This window comes from Coturnix japonica, chromosome 17 (assembly GCF_054131305.1).
Source record: "Coturnix japonica strain WE chromosome 17, WE-NBRP24, whole genome shotgun sequence".
In the NCBI taxonomy this organism is placed as follows: Eukaryota; Metazoa; Chordata; class Aves; order Galliformes; family Phasianidae; genus Coturnix; species Coturnix japonica.
The window spans coordinates 1,916,225-1,935,991 of NC_140679.1; the positions used below are offsets into that span (position 1 = coordinate 1,916,225).

General features: G+C 46.8%; 1 protein-coding gene across 1 annotated transcript; it reads right to left on the minus strand.

Moving 5' to 3' along the window:
- Positions 1-16,563: 16,563 nt before the first annotated feature.
- LOC146757986 (uncharacterized) lies at positions 16,564-19,540 on the minus strand. Its single transcript, XM_085518631.1, has 8 exons — positions 19,238-19,540; positions 19,048-19,146; positions 18,678-18,802; positions 18,326-18,488; positions 18,128-18,234; positions 17,799-17,909; positions 17,529-17,647; positions 16,564-17,363 (listed from the first exon to the last, which is right to left on the minus strand). The coding sequence occupies exons 1-8, from the start codon at positions 19,538-19,540 to the stop codon at positions 16,564-16,566; spliced, it is 1,827 nt and encodes a 608-aa protein (XP_085374757.1).
- Between the last annotated feature and the right edge of the window lie 227 nt (positions 19,541-19,767).

The window sequence follows — 19,767 nt, forward strand, 5'->3', positions numbered from 1 at the left end:
TGTGCCTGCTGTGCGTTCGTGTGGTCCGGCGGTGCCACCCGGTGTCCGCTGCTGCTCGGGGTGGCGTGTGCCAGGGCCCTCGTCGAGAAACACTGCGTCCTTCTATGGAAGCCGCCGAGCGCCTCGGCCTGCACTCTGTACATAAGGACGCGGCGATGACCGACTTGGTGTGCGCAGGGCGACGAGTCCGCTGCTGGGACACTGTCAGGGCGCGTAAGAAGTCGCGGTCCCTCCGTGTGTGAGCTCCCTCCGAGGACGAGAAGGCCGCCATCAGGTCTCCCCAGAGCCGTACACATATACGTGTACAAGCATACATAAGAGAAGCAAAGCCCTGAAGAAATTGCTGATACTGAAATGTCATGTATTTAGAAGGCAGGAAATAGCAGGTGCAAATGTAACATGAAGACCTAGCAAATCCAGCTCCTTTGCACATATTTCTAGCGATCTGGTCCCTTCCTGTTCTATCACATACTATTTGCAGGCAGAAGCCTGATTCACACATTGCACACGGCAGACCTATGCTTCAGAAGAGCAAGATGTTTGACTGAGAGTGGATGTTTTCCATAGGATCTCTACTTGTCTATTGCAGGGATGAAGAGGTACAGCAAATACCAGGAACTGCAAAGAAAGAAGAGGAAGGTCTCAAGGCTGATGTTGCTGAATGTCTACATTTCATGTCTACAATCCATGCCTGAATGTCTAGAGGGATGGATTTTCCCAGTACTAAGCAAAATGATTAAACCAAGCACCAGGAGAGATCACCCACCCATTGGGTTGGCCCTGTGTTCTCGGTCCCTGACTCCAACCAAAACTAATGGATAAAATAAATGGTTAAAATGAGATATGCTTCATAACGCTAAGTCGGACCTAAAAATTAGACATAGGGGATTTAAATTGAGCAGCACAAAACTAGGAAATTCCCTACTGTAACATCCCTGCCTCCCAAACAGAAACCCAAACCCATCATCTGCCCGCACCAACCTGAGATGCTGTGCAACTAAGTTAGTTGGCAGCTTGCTGCTATGACCCCCCCAAAAAGCCCACTCTGACAAAATTAATGATCTTCTCTCCAGAGTATGGTTTGAATTGTGTCCAGCAAGCAAAGCCTGCAGCCATATGCCAAACAATGAGAAGGAAATAAAATACTGACTAGCTGTTTGTTCATAAAGCTCCACCTATTCTGTGCACCACCTCAAACATTGCTGCTTTGTAACGGTTGGGTTTAAAGATGGCACTGGATACCCAAGAGAAGACTCAGGTTTGTGTTTGCTAACTTTGCATTTGGTGTTTGCTGAGTTATGGAGCTTCCCTTGCAGTTTTGGAAATGTCTGTATAACAGCAATTGTCTGCATGGAGTTGTTACCCTGAGCAGTATCACAGTCAGGACTGGGTCCAGAATTCCTCTGGATATCAGCTATATTGGAAGCTATTAACAGTAGCAAACTACTGAAATATGATTAGAGGCAAGCTGATAACTCACTTTAAATCATAGCTGGCTTCTGCAGCCAGGGAGAAATAGCCAGACTCGCTGACAAGGCAGATGAAAGCCTCCAAGGGCTCTCTGTACCTCTCTGCCTCCCTCTGCTCCTGAGCAGAGATCCATGTGTATTCCTTGGGAACGCTGTCTGTGCCAGAGAGGTTTTAGCCAACCAGCTGTGATCTGCAGGACAAGAGGTCAGGGTCTCAGCAGGGAATTCAGAGCGGCTCTGAGCATCTCTGGGGAAAGCAATGGCAAGACCTGCGCGCTGCTTCTGAGCTCCTGACTTTAATGAGCTTTGCCAGCCCTCATGCTTCCACTCCACTGCCCCCAAACACAGACAAAGCAGTGCGGTTAAAGGAATTTACCTGCTGCCTCGATCAGAGAAACAGGCAAACAAAAACCGCAGCCTCGAAACAGGGAGAGGAAGAAACAATTGGTTGTCAGCTTCTAATGAATAAATTCTCCTTGGACTGTTTCTAGTTCGCCTAAGCCTGATCAATATCCATTGGGGAGCCTTCCAAGGGGACCAACTTTTAATTCATCTCCCAATTTCCTCTCTAGAGCCAGGACATCAGATCTAATTACCGCATCTGTTTACTGGTTTTACTTTTCTTCCTTGGCTGGACCCAAGGAAGGTATTATGCTCCTTGATGGGGAAATAAAGATGTAACAATGCAAAGTAAGCACTCAGTGTGAGCGCCCTGGGTGCCATGTGCAGAGAAACATTTCTGGCCTTCCTACATAAAGGTGGGGGTGCAGGGAGAGAGCCAGAGAGAATTGGTCGCTGGAGAGACTGTGCCAAGCACACGGAGACAAATGTGACCAGACACAAGGATGCTGTAGGCAGCCGTATGGAAGGAGATGCAGACAGAGTGAGGACAGAGAATACAGTTCCCAGGACTGGTAGACTCAGAGACAAAAACATAATGAGAATGAGTCACATTAAATATGATTACCTACGGAATCCACCAATCATTCCTCAATCGCTTTGTCTTGAGTTTTAAAAAGTACCTAAGCCACAGAAATTCAAGGGTATTTGAGTACCTAATCCCCTTAGTTCCCTTTGAAAATCCTGGCTACGAATCTTTACTCCCCCACATCTGCATGTAATGTACAATAGGGACATTTTCCCTCTGAATGCCAATAGAAGGGCCAACCCTCTGAAATGTAATGAAGAAAATGAATAGCTGACTGGATTCCATTGTTCAGCAATGATTATTAACGATGTGGCACGGCATACTGGCTGTTACTTCAGAAATGCAGATAACTGCTGCTGGTAGGGCTTGGCTAAATCTGGGATGCACCAGCTTATAACCAAGTGACCGGTTTTATTTTGATACAGCCAAACTGCAGCCCTTACCAAAAGGCTGAAGCTGCCCAGACATCACATTGGCAGGAACGCTGCCACTCTTAGCTGGGGATTTCCAACAAGGAAATCAAAATAAATGTCTTTTAGGTCAGGTATCAAGAGAGTGTGGGAACAAAGAAAAGCAGCCACAGTGCTCCTGAGGGCCACTGATGCATAGTGCTTTAGTCTTAGTAATGCCAAGGGCTTGCTATTTGCGGCACTGTAACCCTTCACTTAAGCTGTTAAAATGGTGCTTTTCCAGAATGCCACCAGCAGTCTTTTCCCATATTGTTGCCATGCTGCTATTGTTGTACTTATCTACTTGTTGTTCTCATGCTGTTATTCTTATACTGTTTCTTTTGTGGCCTCCTACTTGCTACGAGAGCTTCAGATCCCTTCATGCCTTTTCCTGTTGGCCATTGGAGGGTTTTCCCCTTCCCTTTTGCTCTCTCTGGCTTTCACTTTATTCCTAACATAGAGTTGTTAGGAATCTTGTGACTTTTTTCAGATCATTTATTCCACATGGGGGAGAGTTAAAAGGACTTGGGAAAGGCACTCCTTGGCCTATGTCAATGTAGTCATGTGTGTGCTGGCACAGTGTCCTTTGCATGTTTTCCTACAGGAGCTAAAGCCCATGGTGCAAGAAAAAACACACTGCTCAACTTCTGGTGCTGGCAGTAAGGAGACTCAAAGCCTCAGGACAGAATGGAGAATAGGGGTGCAGTTGGTGAGGGTGAGACAGACCTCCAAACAGCAGCAGACAGAAGCTCAACTGACAAACAGCAGCCTAAAAGAGATGGGAAGTGTGAGACAAGAGGTTTGTTTTCTCCTGAGCGAGGAAGAGATGCATTGAGAGGAGCAGAGATCAAGAAATCAGCATGCAGATCAGTCAAGAACCCCAGTCCATATCCTTTCTCTTGAAATGCTGATATGGTCTACACTTCAACTCGATGGAAAAACATCCTACGTGTCTGAACGCCAAGCAGAGCAAGAAGAGCCTTGGCCAAGGAGCCTTGGATAGAGCTTAGGTAAAGCCTCTTCACTTACAAACTTTGTTCTGCAGATCCTGCTGTCCTGATCACAAACTTTTGCCCCTCTGTGTCTACATGCATGAGTTAGAGATGATGTCAATGGTGCAAACAGAAAGAAAAACCCACAAAGGAAAGAAACAGAAGCATGGCTATCTGTCCAGAACCGAAACACCGTGGAAACTCTTTGTGAAACTCCGCATCACCAATGGCACCATCTGTTTAATTGGCAATACTGTTAACTTCCTGAAAAGTACTTCTTTACATTCATGTGTGAAAATGAGGAGAAAAAGACCCCATGGAAGGGGGTTCAGAACCTGGCAGAGAGGATTAGAGGTTCTGTTAACCCTAAATGATTGGCACTTGTTACCAGTGGCAGCTCGGTTTGCTCAGCGCTTCTATCTATGTCACCCAAATCACTCATTTGGGTAAACATGATCTGAGATTTCTTCAGCACCTTTCAAGGATCTGAGAGAATTTTATAAGCACCAATTAATTAAGACTCACAGCCCTCTCATGTGAGACAGGCAACTACTGTTATTCCTCATTTACAAACAGGATTTAAGGATTTTTCCAAAGCATTGCTGGGGATGGACTCAAGCATTCTGCATTGATTTTAAGGAAAATAAACCCATAACTACCCAACCAGCTAGGGGCTTTAAGAAGTGCCTTGGCCAGTTGTATGTGTCTCAGCCATGACATGGAAAGCAGTGTGCAAAATGAGGCTGCCCAGTATTCCCTCCGGCTCCAGAACGGTCTCTCCCCCTGGTGTGAGGGCAGAGGAGGAAATGGAACCTTCTTTCTATGGGAATTTCAAGATAATTCTTCACTGCAAACTTGAATAGAAAGTCCAAAACCTGAGATAAAGTCTCAGTGTTAAGATCCAGGCATCTTACAGCAAAACAGAATGATCCAATGTGTCGTTCAGTTATGACATTATTAATTTTGAGTCAACAGCAACAAAAAGCCATTTTATGTTGAAATGTCAACTCTAAACAAAATATTTGGTTACGTTTCTCATAGCTTGAAAACCTCTGTTTCTTTTTCTATTTTTTTTTTTTTCCAGAACTGACATTTTCTCATTGCAAATTTCAGTTTAAGTGAAACCAAATTGTCTGATGGGAAAACACTCCTGTGAAAAATGTTAATCAGCTCTGAAATTACCATGCTTTCTGTCAAGAGAAAAACATAAAAGGTTGACTTTAAAACTCTGTTGAACCAAACAATAAAGAGCTGGCAGTGCTCTGAACCAGGCTGAAGTGCCAGTTGGGAAGGATGAGAAAATGGTCCTAAAAAGGAAGTTCTGACTGAAGCAGAAGTGTCTTCTGTACGAAGCTGTGGGTATCAGAAGATATTACCTTTTGTGAGGGAACTAGAGAGAAGAAACTTTTCTTGTGCCCTGAAAACCAAAGTGTAACAAAACATGTGCAGAGTAAATCTACCAGCTCCTCTTGATCTTGCAGAAGTCGGTCTGCCTTGTGCTGTAAAGCACGAGGGTTAAAACCTGTTATGTATCAGTTATATCTGACTGGTCAAGAGCAGAGATCCCCAGGGGTCAGTGCTGGAGCCTGTCCTGTTCAACATCATCATTGATGACCTGGATAAGGGCATTGAGTGCATCCTCAGTAAGTCTGCAAGTTGGGAGGGAGTGTTGACCTGCCTGGGAAAAGAAAGGTCCTGCAGAGAGATCTGGAGAGCCTGACTGCTGGGCTGAGACCAAAGGGATGAAGTTCAGCAAGACCAGTGCTGGGTTCTGCACTATAACTGCCACAACCCCAGGCAACACTACAGGCTTGGGGCAGGGTGGCTGGAAGACTGTGTGGAAGAAATGGATCTGGGGGTGTTGGCTGAGGCTGGGCTGAACATGAGCCAGCAATGTGTGTCATCATCCCTTCAGCTCTTCAAGAAATGTGTAGGTGCTGTGTTGAGGGATGTGGTTTAGTGGGAATTACTGGTGATCATTTGACTGAATGATCTTGGAGGTCTTTTCCAACCTCAATGATTCTACGACTCTTTATACAGCACAGCTCTTACTCAATGGAATTTAGCAATAATCCAGTATTACAGTAAATTTGTGTTATACTCAGCATGGTAAACAGCAGTATATGTCAGGAACCTTCATCATTCATTGCCCAGAAACATCTTTTTAGGTAAATTTCAGCCACTGTTGAGCTGCTCCTGTATTTGTTTATTTACACTTTCCTTTTTATCTTCTGTGATCTCTTCAATCATTTTCTTCATATTTGGACTCTCTATCCTGTGGCTCTCCAGGAAACACTGAATATTGCTGCACCTATTATGCAGTTCAGCCTCTCCCTGCTTCTGGAAACCTCTTTTTATGTGTATGCATTTTATGCTGAAGCCCCAGTTTCCTACGACTTAGTGGTTTTTTTTTAAGTACACCAGTAAATTTTGTTACTTCGTTTTCCCTTGTCTCTTTTTTGCAGACAGGAAAAACAAAATGCTGCTGGTTAGTGAAGCACAGTTTTTCTTTGCATGGTAAAGTTGCCTCATCTCTGTCAAACTGTTCTCCTCTATGAAATTTATAATGCTGCTTTCACTTGTTGCTTCAGACAGTCTTCTCGGTTCTCAACTAAGGCAGAATGCAATAACACAGAGTTATATAAAAATAACTTGGGATGCTCTTATCACACAGGCTGCTGACTTTGTGTCCTTTCCCTGTGTATGCTGGACACCAGACCAGAGATGGGAGTTATTTGGCCCTTTGAGTCTAGTTCCCACTGTTTTGCCTGTAACTAGAGCAAAATTCCCTTCCATAAGCTTCCTTTTAAAAACGACCATCTTAAATATAGTTCAGTTGTCTGCCTGTTGGTTATATGGTCCTTCCCCAGTCTTTCTCTCCAACTCTTTTAGTTACTAGTTTAGACGTATCCATATCAAGGTTACCCCATTTCTTCTGGTGTTTCCATGAATCTTCCCTTGCAAGCATTTACCACAGTGCATTTAAAACCTTTTTTTTCCTGTCTTCTTGACTGTTATTATTATCATAGAATCACCTGGGGATTCACGCAATATCAAGAAGCCTCCAGGCTAGGAATAATCCTTTTCCTGAAAGGTTTACAGTCTAAGTAGGCAGGACTGTAAGTGGCAATGAATTGAAGCAGAAGGTCAAATAAATAATCTAACAGATCAATAGCAAATGTAAACAAGTTCCTATTTGCATTTTCCTGATTTGCCCACCACAAACCACACAAACATCTATGGATGCACCTATTGGTCACATCTGCTGCCTTGTCCATGCCACAGAACACCTGCTTTGCCCTGCACACACTAAAATTGCCCTGCCATTCCCTGGGCTTGATATAGAACTAAGGTTGGCTCTGCTGCTCATTGCCAAGTGTGTGTGGCCAGCAGTATCACCATGAGACTCATGAGATGGCTTCACTGATATGGAGTCATCTCAGATATCAAAACATCTTTGTGTCTCTTATTCATTTTGCTGAAAGAATGCTTTTTTTTTTTTCTTTTTTTTTTCCTGTTAGAAAAGAATCACAGAACTATTTTTAAAAGAAGAAATCAAAGAAGCCAGGTTGCTTACAGGTCCTGAAAATTTCTGCGCTTCCATACTTGCACAATCCTCCAATGGAGACACGTAAATACAAAACCCATCAAGTGGAAACACATGCAGTCAGGTAGAGACAAGCAATTTCCATTTTTCACACAACGTGCAGAGCCAGGCACAGGCTGTGCAATCCTGACCTCTGGTCTCAGCCATCACCAGGGCTGTGTCTGCACCACGTCCAGCTGCCGCCCTTCCACCTACACTGGGGGAGATTCCCTCTCCACCTCCTCAGTAACAATAGGGTCTGAATCATGATAGTAGAATTGGCAACGTACCTGAGTGCATGGACACATATCCACCCTGTATCACAGTGATAGCAGATCCTGCTGCAGGGCCAAGGACTTAAACTCAAGGAAATCAATCCATGCCTCTTGAGCTTGTTCTTGACATGAGCTCTGCTGCTTCCTGATCTCTGCATCCTTTCCTGCCCCTTTGGATTGGCAAAGCAAGAAAAACATACAGTTTTAGGCCTATCCCCTGGCAAAATGGCTGGCTCAACAGAAAGAATACACAATCCTCTGCAGGGGCACAGATCCTATCTCCTACTGTAGATCACATCAGAGAACCCTATAAAAGGGCTTTTGTTCTAAGCTTCTATTTTGTTTGATTAAGAATTTAATATAATTTCTGCTTACTGAGTGTTTGTCTTCAAGATAAATCATCTAAAATGATTAATAAGTGCGGTTAATTATTTTATACATTTATCTATGTCTCCTGAGTGATAACAAAATTGTTCTGGTAAAAACAAAAACATATAACTTAATTCTTAAGTTTCTAAGCTTTGATTTAACATAGGAAATGTAAAACTGACCCACTACTGAGGAATTTTGAGTTCATCAGCCCTTAATGAAGCTGGTCTCATTCAGGGAAATCCCTTCTGCATGTAGTGGAAATGCTCAGTCATGGCCTGAAACAGTGATGGAGCAGGTGGGAAGGCAGGGCCAACCCAGGAGAGCTCAGGTGCAAGCAGTGCAGCTGAATAACTGGAAGGGGTGGAGGCAGGATTCACCCCTTCCCAGACCTCATTTAAGGGTTGGCAGTGGAGCTGAGGGCATCTCTTGCTGGCGATCCCTGCCTACCTGAGGCTCTACAGTGGTAGGCAATTCTTGTCTTTCACTTCTCCATCTGTGGCTGCTGCATTTGGGTTTGTTCTCATTTGCTGTATCCAAAGACTTTGCTGCCCTGCTATTACCATCTCAGCATAGCATTGCAACAAGCATAGGCTGCATAAGGGCTGCCATTGTGAAGTGGTTTCTTAGTTAAAAATTTAGCAAGTATTACCCTGCTCTAATACCATTTCATTTTCTTTTTCTAACAGTAAGAGGAAATCAAGAAATCACTTCAGAAGCACATGCAAATACACAATGTGAATGGATGGTCTCTCATGGAAAAGAGTGTTCCAATGGTGTCTGCCCAAATAGTGCTGTGATAATGTTTTTTCTCCTTTCTTACATCACACCTCTCCCAAACTCCAAGCCATGCAGTAGGCAGGAAATGCCATTAAAATCTGCACATAAGATTATTATGAAGAATGCATAGCTGAACATCTGAGGCTCTCAGATTAAGTTTGAATTCTTTGTGTCAGCTCTGACTCAAGGGTTTAAATCGTGACATGGCCTTGCTCCTTTTTTACAGGACGCACAGTATTACCAGGTCGTTTTTCTCTATAAATCTTGGGTGTACACATAGAATCTGGTGCTGTATCACCAAGTCCAGTCTGCTGGAGTAATTGATTTGAAAAATACAAAAAGTGTTTGCCATCCTTACTCAGATCACATATTATTCTATTCTGCAAGAAACCCCGAGAGGAATTTATAGGATTATTCAATGAGTGAGGTACTATTCATGGTGAGTAAAGGTGGCAGAATGAACTTGCTGCTGATTATGAGCAGCTTTTCCTCACTTACGCTACTGTAAATTTAAATTAACTCCACTCAATCAATGGCGAATAATTGATATAAAATCAGAGTAAGAGGAGAATTAGTCTGTAAGTATGTCTAGAATGAATAAACAGCAAAAATTTGCTGGCATGCAGAACTCCCCCTTGAAGCTTAGCGGCAAGGTTACTTTTATAACTGATTGCTTCATTCTCAGAAGCTCTGCACTGCTGCTCGAAAAGGAGGTCTATACTGAGTTGCTACATGCTAAAAACACACACGGTTTGCAAAATCCCATTGAGTCTGGGACAGCCTTTGGGCACAGCCTTAGCAAGCAGCTCCTGTGCAGTGCCCTGCTGTGCGCTGCCAGCTTGCAGCTGGTTTTGCACTGGAGGACACTGGGCTGACACAGGAGTGGAGTGATTTGAGCACTGCATCCCCTTCCTCACAAGCAATTCAGCAGATGCTTTATAAGAGCAAACAGAAGCTCTTGCCTTCAGCTGGGAGGTGTCTGCTCCTTCCTGCCTCCCCAGAGCAAGCATTGCACTCAGTTATGTTTGTATGGCAGTTCCCACTGTGGGGTTTGGAGCTGGCCAATGCCTCTAATTACTAACACAAAGCTATTATTATTTAATCTGTGGAGACCTCAGGATGCCTTTTGGGTGGCATATTTTTAACGCTCATGACTGTATTGCCTGGATATCGTTTAATTTTAGCTCTGCTTATTAGATTTAGAGAACAAAAAAACCTGCCTTCCTCCCTCTGTGATGCTGACCCTGCTCTCACCTGAACTCTGGCCATGGCTTTTCCTGCCCCACTTCCCTCTCCTTCCCCTCCCCCAAGCAGTGGGTTGAGGAGGGCGCCATCACCTCTGGAACTTGAAGATTAAAAGGCAAAAAATTGACAGTAAACCGCCAATGGCTCATTTACTGTTGACGGTGAGTCAATCAAAATCCTGCTTTCCCTCTGCTTCCTGGCTTTCCCATCTGTGTGAACTCATGACCTGATTTCTGATGTGTTCCACGCTGTTACTTTTTTCCCCTCGGAGTTTAATTGCTTCTGTTTCACATTTGGGTGCTGAAAAGTTGACAGAAGCTGTACAATCCCCTCCAGCAACAGATCCTATTTATAATGCTGTAAACTATGTTTTGCAGTGATATGATTAGTAACAAAAGGGAGAAAATTACACAGAAATGTGCATCTCTTTGTATAAAACCCTGTTATCTGCCAAGTTTTACTATGAGGATCACCAGAAATGTTAGCACAGCGTAAGGAAGCCACCAAGTCTGCCTGCACAGGGCATTCTGAGAGCAGCACCACAGCGACTTGCCCTACACCAGGGACAGCATTTACCCAAACAGAGGTCAGAGTCAGGACTGAGCATCCTCAGGCACAGTGCACAGAGCAGGAGGGAGAGCAGGGGGAGGAAGGCTGGAATTTAGAGATTGTGGCAGCAAGGTGGTTGTGCTGTGATCATCTAAGGATGTCAATAAGGCTAATATCTTTTAAAAGACTGATCATTATAGCTGGAGGGAAAGAAAAAAATGAGGAAAGCTTTTGGGCACATAAACCCATCTTGAATGACATTTCAAGTCTCCTTCCATTTTCACAGGGTCTGAAATAGACCCATTTCTTCTTTGTCAGGAGCCCATGACGTTTTTGTCGATATTTTTCTACCTCTTTTTTGTCTTGAAAACACATCTGAACTTTTATTTGCTGGAAACCACATATGCAGTAAATAAAAAGGGATACCTAAAGTTACCAAGTGTTTTATTTACTAAAAGATATTCTCGTGCAGGGAATGCTTGATGACTGTTTTGGTATTACTTTAGTATTTTAATTTTTAAGAATTGAAATGATCCAGAAACACTCCTAAGAACCAGGAAACTGAGGAAAGCTGGATGCACCAATGTTTTGCATAGGGTTTCTCTTTTCGCATATGCCTTTTGGGGTGGGAAACCTTTGCCTGAGATATGCCTGACCCACTCCACTGCAATAAGATGACTGTGAGAGCAACTGTTGGAGCCTGACTTGGCCTCAGCCATGGGCCAGTGCTCACTGATGGATGTTTTTAACCCTTATGAGGTTCTTTCCTAACTCTGGGCTCTGCTGAGCTGCCTTGTAGGACTGGAGCACAGGGAGGCCTCTGACAGTGATTCAGTTCTCCAACCCTTTTGATGTCATTAGACTTTCCCCAGATGGGTGGGGACTTCTACGAGTAAAGCAAACACCCACCTTTTTTGCAGTCAGACATTTGTTTCATCATGCTGTAGATCATTATGTGTGGCCAGACATTAGGCAGCATGTCAAGGCCTTCAAGAGAGACCTGCTGCTCAGAGAGGTAACAGACTTCAGCCCAAGCGAGGACATCTTCATTATGGCCAAGGTAGCCCAAAGTTTTTAAGGCAGAAAACACAGGACTCCGAGCAACAGTGAGCACTGAGGAGACAAGGTTTGGCTGAGAACAGACTCCAAGCAACTGCTAGCTCTAGTCTGAGTGTACCAGAGGGATGCTATCAGCTTCTCCATACTAACAAGCACCAGTTTAGAGATACACTGGCAGATAAGCAGCAGAGTGATCCTTCCCACCTTCCCTGAGGCTGTAACACATTAAGTAAGGAATAAATCCCTTAAGCTGCAAGCAACAAATGTTCCTTGTGGACCAACTGGAATGCAGCTTCCTATCCTTTTCCCTCCCATGGCTAAAGTCTGTCTCTTAGCTGCTTCCTCTTCCACCAAGTCTCCATGAACAAGGAACAGCAGCTCCTCAGCTTTCAGCACTGGAATGGCTCTTTTATCGCTCTGACCCGTTTATTAAGAAACTCTTCTAATAAACTGCAATGCTAAGCTAGTACACTGCCTGGTTCTCTCCAGCAGGCAGCTGTTCCTAGAGGGGAAGAAATAGATTTATCCTGCCACCCACAGCACACCCTGGCAGGAAGTTTGGATGCTGCTATCATTCCATCAGTCTTTTTTAGCTCTCTCTTCTTGCAGGCACTTTTTGCTGTGTCACAGTGTTTGTGCTTGTTTATGTGGCCATGCACACATTTTCATGTTCCTGTAACAGGCAGACGTGTGGAGATGCATAGGAGCTGCTGCATCTCATGATGCTGACATATGAGAACTTATTTGTTCAGCCTAGATCTGCTTTGCTCCCCCCTGTTTCAGCCACGATTACCTTAATATATGGAGGCACAATAGCAGTCTCCTCACTTCATTACCCCCTAACATCACACATCTCTCCAACATCCTGAATACTATTTCATTCGCAAATGTAAAGGTGGGCATCCTCGTTTACCTCTGACAGATGGCATCTGAGCTATCTTCAAAGATATGTGCTTTTACCCCAGAAAAGAAGCAAAGTCAGCCACGTTGATCTGATCAGAGATGGATGGGATGGAAGTAGGAATGGCAAGAAGAGTCTTATACTCTTTGGTAGAAAATCAACACAGAGCAGCGTGACAGTAATTACTGCACCTGGTTTATGATTCAAAGAACTGGCAGTACCAGTCCAGCTACTAATAGAGAAATCTGTCCATTAAACTTACCTTAAATGTTCTGTGAAAGACAGCAAAGTCAGGTCCTGTACAGGGACGTGAGCCTGTCAGTACATTATCTGGTCTTCAGTTCCAGCAAAGCCTTCTGCTCTTAGACAAGAGAGTCCAGTTTCTCTCCCTTCAGATGATGAACTGGCTGGAGAGTGTCACCACAAAAATGCCACAAGGAGCAGATCCCAAATGTGACTCCTGTGGCAATATGGTTTGGAAAGCTTGCAGCGCTGTCACCTGAGGAACACCACCTCAAAACACCGAGGCAGGACTTCAGCCTTCACCACTTTCAACCCAGCACCAGCTCTACAGAGAAAAGGGTATTTAGTCTATCAGATTTTGCGACAGGACCAGTGGGAAGCAGATTGAAAACCAGCAATTCGGGCAGCTTATAGTTATAGCCCAGGAAATAAAAAAATCAGAGGTGTAGGGGTTTAGAAATGAAGGGTAGGAATGAAGACCTAGCGCTGTCTTTCAAGAGGTTCAGAATTCCCCTCAGCCCCTTTTTAAAGGCAAACCCCTGCAGCTAAGGCCAAGGCAATGCAATGGCTGTGCATCTCATTGCACAGAACTTCTTGTCCTTTTACAAGGGCATCTAGTGCCATCTTCTCCAGAAAAGCCCTTTCTCTAGAGACATAGGTGTGCTGGTGCAGCATTTCTGTTACCACATTACCTGCCTTCCTTCACATATCCTGGTGCACACTTACATGGACAGCACAGTTTTGCAGAGGCACTGCACCCACGTCGAGTTGTCAAGAGGTAATGTTACCTTTCCAAAGGATTGCTGCCAGAGTGACAACAGCTTTAGAAATGTGAATCTTCCAAATTCAAGGCTGAGGTCCTGGAAGCTCCTCACTCATTTGTCCAGGAGCTCCCTTTTTTTTCAGCACCCAGGCAGAGATGTGCAGTGCAGTCTAACAGAGAGGAGACCAAAGCTCTGTCCAAGATTGCCTCTGTGGATTTGGACAAATAACTTCATTCACTCTGTTTATATTTCCTTATCCCTATGGAGATGATGCTTCACAGGGTTGTTCTAAAGGTAACATCAGTTTACTACAACTGAGCTGCTGAGCACTGGCTGAGGACGCAGTGTGCATTCTGTTAATTAATCTGATCCAGTCTGTGTCAGTGCAAGGCTTCCCCATACATGATGTTGGCTTTTTTTTGTTATAATTCTGTATGAAAAAGCAAGCAGACAGATAGCCTTTAACCACCCAACAGCCTGGAAGGCAGGGGAAGCCGACTGGACTGCTTGTTGGAGGCATGGAGCAGGAACAAGGAATGTCAGTTCTGCCACTTATTCACTATTTGACTCTGGACGAAGCATCTACCCTCTGCACACCTAATTTCATTAAAAACAAATCAGGAGGGTATGCCAAGGTTATTGTTTTTCTGATTACCCCAGAGCCCTTCCTTGCATGGAAGGCCTTTCAGAGAAGGGATTCGCTCAGAAAATAGTAATCCATCATTCAGGTGCCAAGAAATCACAAAAATGCAGGCTGAGCCATGAACAAGCTGTGTCACCAAAGCATATTTCTGCTTCAGTGTGACAAACACCTGAGCAAACAAGCTGTGGGAATAAACATAATCAAAGGTTATTAGTTAATAGGGACTAATCTCCCACAAACACTTGTGTACTGAAGCAGGCTCTTTCAAAAACACAGGTTCGGTCGCAGAAGGAATTCAGCTAATCTGGAGTTTGTTTTCTCCTGCCTGCTGTGTGGTATGTGGTAGAAATCACACACCGGGTCTTCCTGGCAAACCAGAATTGCTTTTGTTGATGTCCATTTCTCCATCTCTGCTCAGAAGCAATCGTGGGTTTGGATGTGCTTAGACAGCATCACTCGTATGGTAAGCTCTGCTCAGCCTGCTCTCATATGGGGAAGTGTATTGCTAATAGGGCCATGTGAAAAACAAAACTCTTCAAAGAGGTGAATATGCATCTTTTGAGTGATGTGTTTTACACTATGAACCTTTGAAAAACTGCTCTGGTGAAGCAGAGGGGATTGTGAACTGCAGCATATGAGAGCTGACAAAGCTATCGTGTTGGCCACAGCCATGCAGGAGAGAGAACAACAGGTTCTGCTCCCTAGGAGAAGACACAGCCCCTGCCTCCTCCTCAGTATCTGTGCAGCAGGCTCTAAGGCTGCTCCCCAAACCAGGTAAGATGCTCAAGTGCTTACAAAGGAAAGGCTTTATGTGTTATTTCTGTCTGTCCCTAACTGTTCCAACGTGAGCCCGACAGCAGCAGCACGGAAGGACCTGCCTTTCTTACTGAAGCCCACAGGACTGTCTATGAGCCTCAAGTCAAACCCATGCTTAAGTAGCTGTTACATGAAGTCCCACCACAGCTGGGGACTGTGTCAGTGATGAAGTCACCCCCGACCTCTGCATCTCAGCCTGAAACACTTTGTTGCCCAAAAATGCAGCTTTTTTTAAGAATTAACTCATCTAACATCAAATGGATTTCATTATCTTTCCACAGAATGAATCAATAATAGCGGGCAGAGATCCTAATGCCATTTACCAGCATTAGTTTACACTCTTTGTGGAAATCTCCTTTCTCGTGGATTACAGTAAAGCAGAATTTATCAGGACTGCAGAGAAGCTGGGGGCATCGCTTTTGGTTTCTGATCACAGCTCTACCTTCCTCCACCAAGAAAACAGCAAATGATTAGTCATATAGTGCTTATTGATTTAGTAGTCTTCATTTTTAAAATTATGTTTCCCAGGATTGTTTTTTTTGTTTTTTTTTTATTATTATTACTGAAGCAAATTGTAACACAGTGAATTGGAAGCTGGTAAACTCCTCCCTATCTCTGCTTTTATAGCTCATTTTCTCTCTGATTGAACAAAAGCCATTAAGTGAGAACTGTTTTTTCTAAACACAGGAAATAAAAGTCAGGCTTCATAAGGATGTATCATGCTCAGATCGTTTGTGCTTCCTTCCTTCTCACCACCTGCTGCAATTCCTACCCTTCTATCCCAACCGTTTTACCCTAATTTTTATGTGAGAATATCTATTAACAGAATCATACAGCAGATAACTGATGATAACAAGTACATTTGAATAAACAGTCACACAAAACACATTTTCTATTCCTACGACCAGGAGGGAAATAACAGTTTCGTTTGTCCTCCAGATCAGAGCAGGACCAGATAATCTCAAAGCCTTGCTCCCTCTGCTCTACAGGTACACTCCTGCTTTTCAAGGAGTACTCGGATGAAGTACAATAGGAAGCTCCAGTCTGCCTTCCATGCAGATGATTTCCAGAGACTCAGGAAGAGGAAAGAACATCACTGGAACAAGGACCACAGGGATGGATTCAGATGACATTGGATAGGAAGGGGAGATCGTTCACGGCTGCTCCTATGACATCAGTAGGGCCGGCTGGTGATGTTAACTGATATACAGGAACAGCTGAAACATTGCTAACTGTCTATCACAGAGTGCTTTTTGCCATGGGTTTTGCTTATCGCACACAGTGTGCAGCAGCGCTTGGAGCAGCCCCGGCCTTTACACTGCACGGTACTATTGACATTGCGAGTGATTTATAACAAAGCCAAACATGACACAGAAATAGGGTGGGGAAATTTATTAAGGGATATAATAAACATATGTATAATAATAATAAATAAATAAATAATATTATATAATATCATAAAATAAACTATATAAATAATACTCCCGAGGCATCACTAGGGCTGGCTGGTGATGTGCCGGGCCCGACGTGTTACCCGGGAGCGGCTCCGGCCCTGGGTTGGCCCTCGCTGCCTGGACCGGCTCGTGCGGCGTCTTCGGGGCTGGCTGCCGGTCTCTGCAGCCCGACGATGGAGAGGCGAGCGGCTTCGAGTCCGGGCCCGTGCTGGATGTCTGGATGGGCTTCCGTCGGCTGTTCTGGAAGCCCTGGAGGACCCTGGTGCTGCCGGTGTGGTGTAGCTGCAGCTCTGAGCACCTGGGCTTGCTGTCTGCCTGCTCCCAAGGTGTCTCTGGGGCCGGCTCAGAGATTCTGGGGCCCAGTGCCGCAATGGAGAGCGGCTTCTTGTCTGGGCCCGCAGTCCCTGCCTGCACCTGAGGTTGTATCCCAGTGCAGGGCAGCTCCCCGAGGACCGAGAGGTCCCCTGGCTGGCAGAGTCTGAGCTGCTGCTCTCAGCAATTGGGGCAGCATTATGGGTTCTTCTACGGTGTCTTCTGGACTCATTAAAGGTGTTTTCATCCCTCTGTAGATGTGGCATGCCTCTCCTGCAGTCCGTCCTGTGCTGGATGGACAGGCCGCTGCTCTCAGGCACACAAGACTGGATAGCTGGCTCCGATGGTGCCTGGCTGGTGGTGATGGAGCTGCTGCTCTCTGTTGTCAAAGAGCTTTCGGTTGCCTGCAGTCCGTGCTCGCTGGTGGTGTCGGAGCTGCTGCTCTCGGGTGTCAGGGAGCTCTGAGATGGCTGCAGTCCCTGCTGGCTGGTGGTGCTGAGGCCAGCAAGAGCTGAGCTGGTGCTGGAGGCTGTAAGGGAAGGCAGGAAGGTGAGCAGGATGGAATTCCAGCCATGGGGTGGAACTGGCTCCCGTTTATCCCGAGCTGGAGGGATTTCAGCAGGGCCGCTCTGAGCAGCCGCTGCCAGGCCTGGCCTGGCCCCAGCCCAGCAGCACGCGGCTGTTTGCCTCTTACAGGTGCCCTCTCCAGCACAGACGTTGCACTCCCATTCGGTTCTGCTATTACTCAGGTAGGAGCAACGGCGGTGTGTGCCTCGTGCAGCACAGTAGCTGCAGAGGAGCAGCTGCCAGGGCCTGTGGAAAGCAACAGGTTGTGGCCGTGAGGACAAAGTGCCGTGAGCCAGGGAGTGCCTGGCACAGCTCTGGTGCTCAGTCTGTGCTCCCCCAGCCCGTGGTGAGGCTGCGATGCCACGTAGAGCCCCAGAGGGCAGCTGAGGACACTCACCCCTCTCCTGACCGCAATCTGCCATAGGGGTAAAGGCAGTTTCTGGCATGGCACCGTCGATACCAAACTGCCAGTGCTTCATAGGCGTTGTTGTCGTACCATTCTGGAAATCTGCCAGAGAAGGGAGGGAATGTGATGAGCGCTCACTGACCCAGAACTAAAACTAACCCATGAAATCCATCCCCATCCACCTTATCCCTGCTTCCAGCTTCCCAATGACACTGAGGCCCATGTTAATGACTGCCAAGGGCCAGGCCTTGCGGGGCAGTCCTTGGGCAGGCACAGCTCTTGTGCCCTCACATCTCAAGAGCTGGATGAAAGACACCAACCTGTCTGGGATATGGATCCCCACAGTCAGCAAGTCTCGAAGAAATGTCCGTCTCTCTCTGCAGTGGGGGCACTGGATGCTGAGATACCCAGAGCTCAGAGCCATTCTCTGCAGCAGAAACACAAGCAGTGTGGGTGTGAGCCGGGCCTGGTGCTGCTGAGCGCCTGCGGTGCCCACAGGGTGAGGGGAGGGCTCCTACCTGGATGCAGGCCCGGTGGAACCAGGCGTGTTGGCAGGCTGCGCACACCATGGTGCTGTACGACCTGCTGTCACCTACAGGCTCCATGCAGATGACACAGGTTGTGTCCGGCTCCGGTGCTGCCTGCACTGCCTGCTGTGGGCGGTGCACCCTGCAGAAGGACCTGGAGGAAGATGGAAGGGATGGGCGAGGTGAGAAGGGCTGCCAGGAGGGCAGAGGAATGGGAAGGAGCCCCAGGCCTTGGCTCTGGCTCTGTCAGGCTGCTGGGAGGTGTCACAGCGCGTTCCTTGCTGCTTTGGCTGGTGCTGACAGCAGGGTTGGAGGCCCACAGGACACACCTGGCAGCCCTTACCTGAACACTCCAAAGTACTGGGTGACACACTGGCCCTCGTGGGCGCAGGGGAGATGGAAGCTCCTCTCACATCCCGGCTCTGCGCAAGTGATGCTGGCCCCCAAAGTGCCACAGACGAAGCAGAACTGGAAAGAGCAGAGCAGCCCCATCAGCTGCAGGCTCAGGGCCTATGCAGTGGGCCCCGCACCTCTGGGCAGGGCTTAGGATGCGGGCAGGGCTGGGTGGCACTCTGCAGAGCTGCCTTGTGAACAGGGCTGGTCTGCAAGAGCAGGGATTTCTCCTGGAGCTGGGAGGAGGGGCTGGGATTGCTTTCTGGGGACCAGGCTGAGCTCTACTGGCACCAAGCTCCCTGTTCCGGTCCAGTGCTCACCGTCTGCTTTGCCTCCCACACTGTGCGTATCAGGTCTTCAAAGCAAAAACGTGCCTCATGATTATCTTGCGCGTTTTCACAAAGACCGCTGGCAAATCTCTGTACAGGAGGAAAGAGCACGGTCGAGTTAGGGCAGAAAGGAGGGAATCACTGATGGGAGGAAGGTGGCAGGAGACTCAAGGGAACTCACCGCACAAAATTCATGGTAATACAGTCTACGAATCCTCTTTCTGCGGCCAAGGATGTCTGAGTCTTCATCCTGTAGGCCACAGAGCACGCATGCTGGAGAGGAGAGAGTAACAGCAGTGAGCGCCTTGCAGGGCCAGGTGCCCCCGGGGGCTGTCCCAGGGGCTGCTCTGTGCTGGCTGTGCCAGCTGAGGGGTAGGGCCGCAGGCTGTGGATGCAGGGATACTTGGCTCTCACCTGGCTCTCCCGAGCCAGCAGCCTCCTGTGTGCGTGTCGACCGCAACCAAGTGCAGAGTGTCTGTCCCATCACTGCTGGGCTTCGTCCTCTGCGTGCCAACCTATGGAGAAGCGGGACGAGGCTGAGCCCCTTCCTCCCTGCTCACCTCACCGGTTCGCACTGAGCTCGGCCTGAGCCCCACAGCCTCAGCTCTGCTCCACAGCCAACATGTCACAATGGCCGTTCCATTCTGACGCCATTCTTGGATGACCTCAGCCCCGTGAGGTGTGATGGCATCACAGAGGGTGGCACGGAAC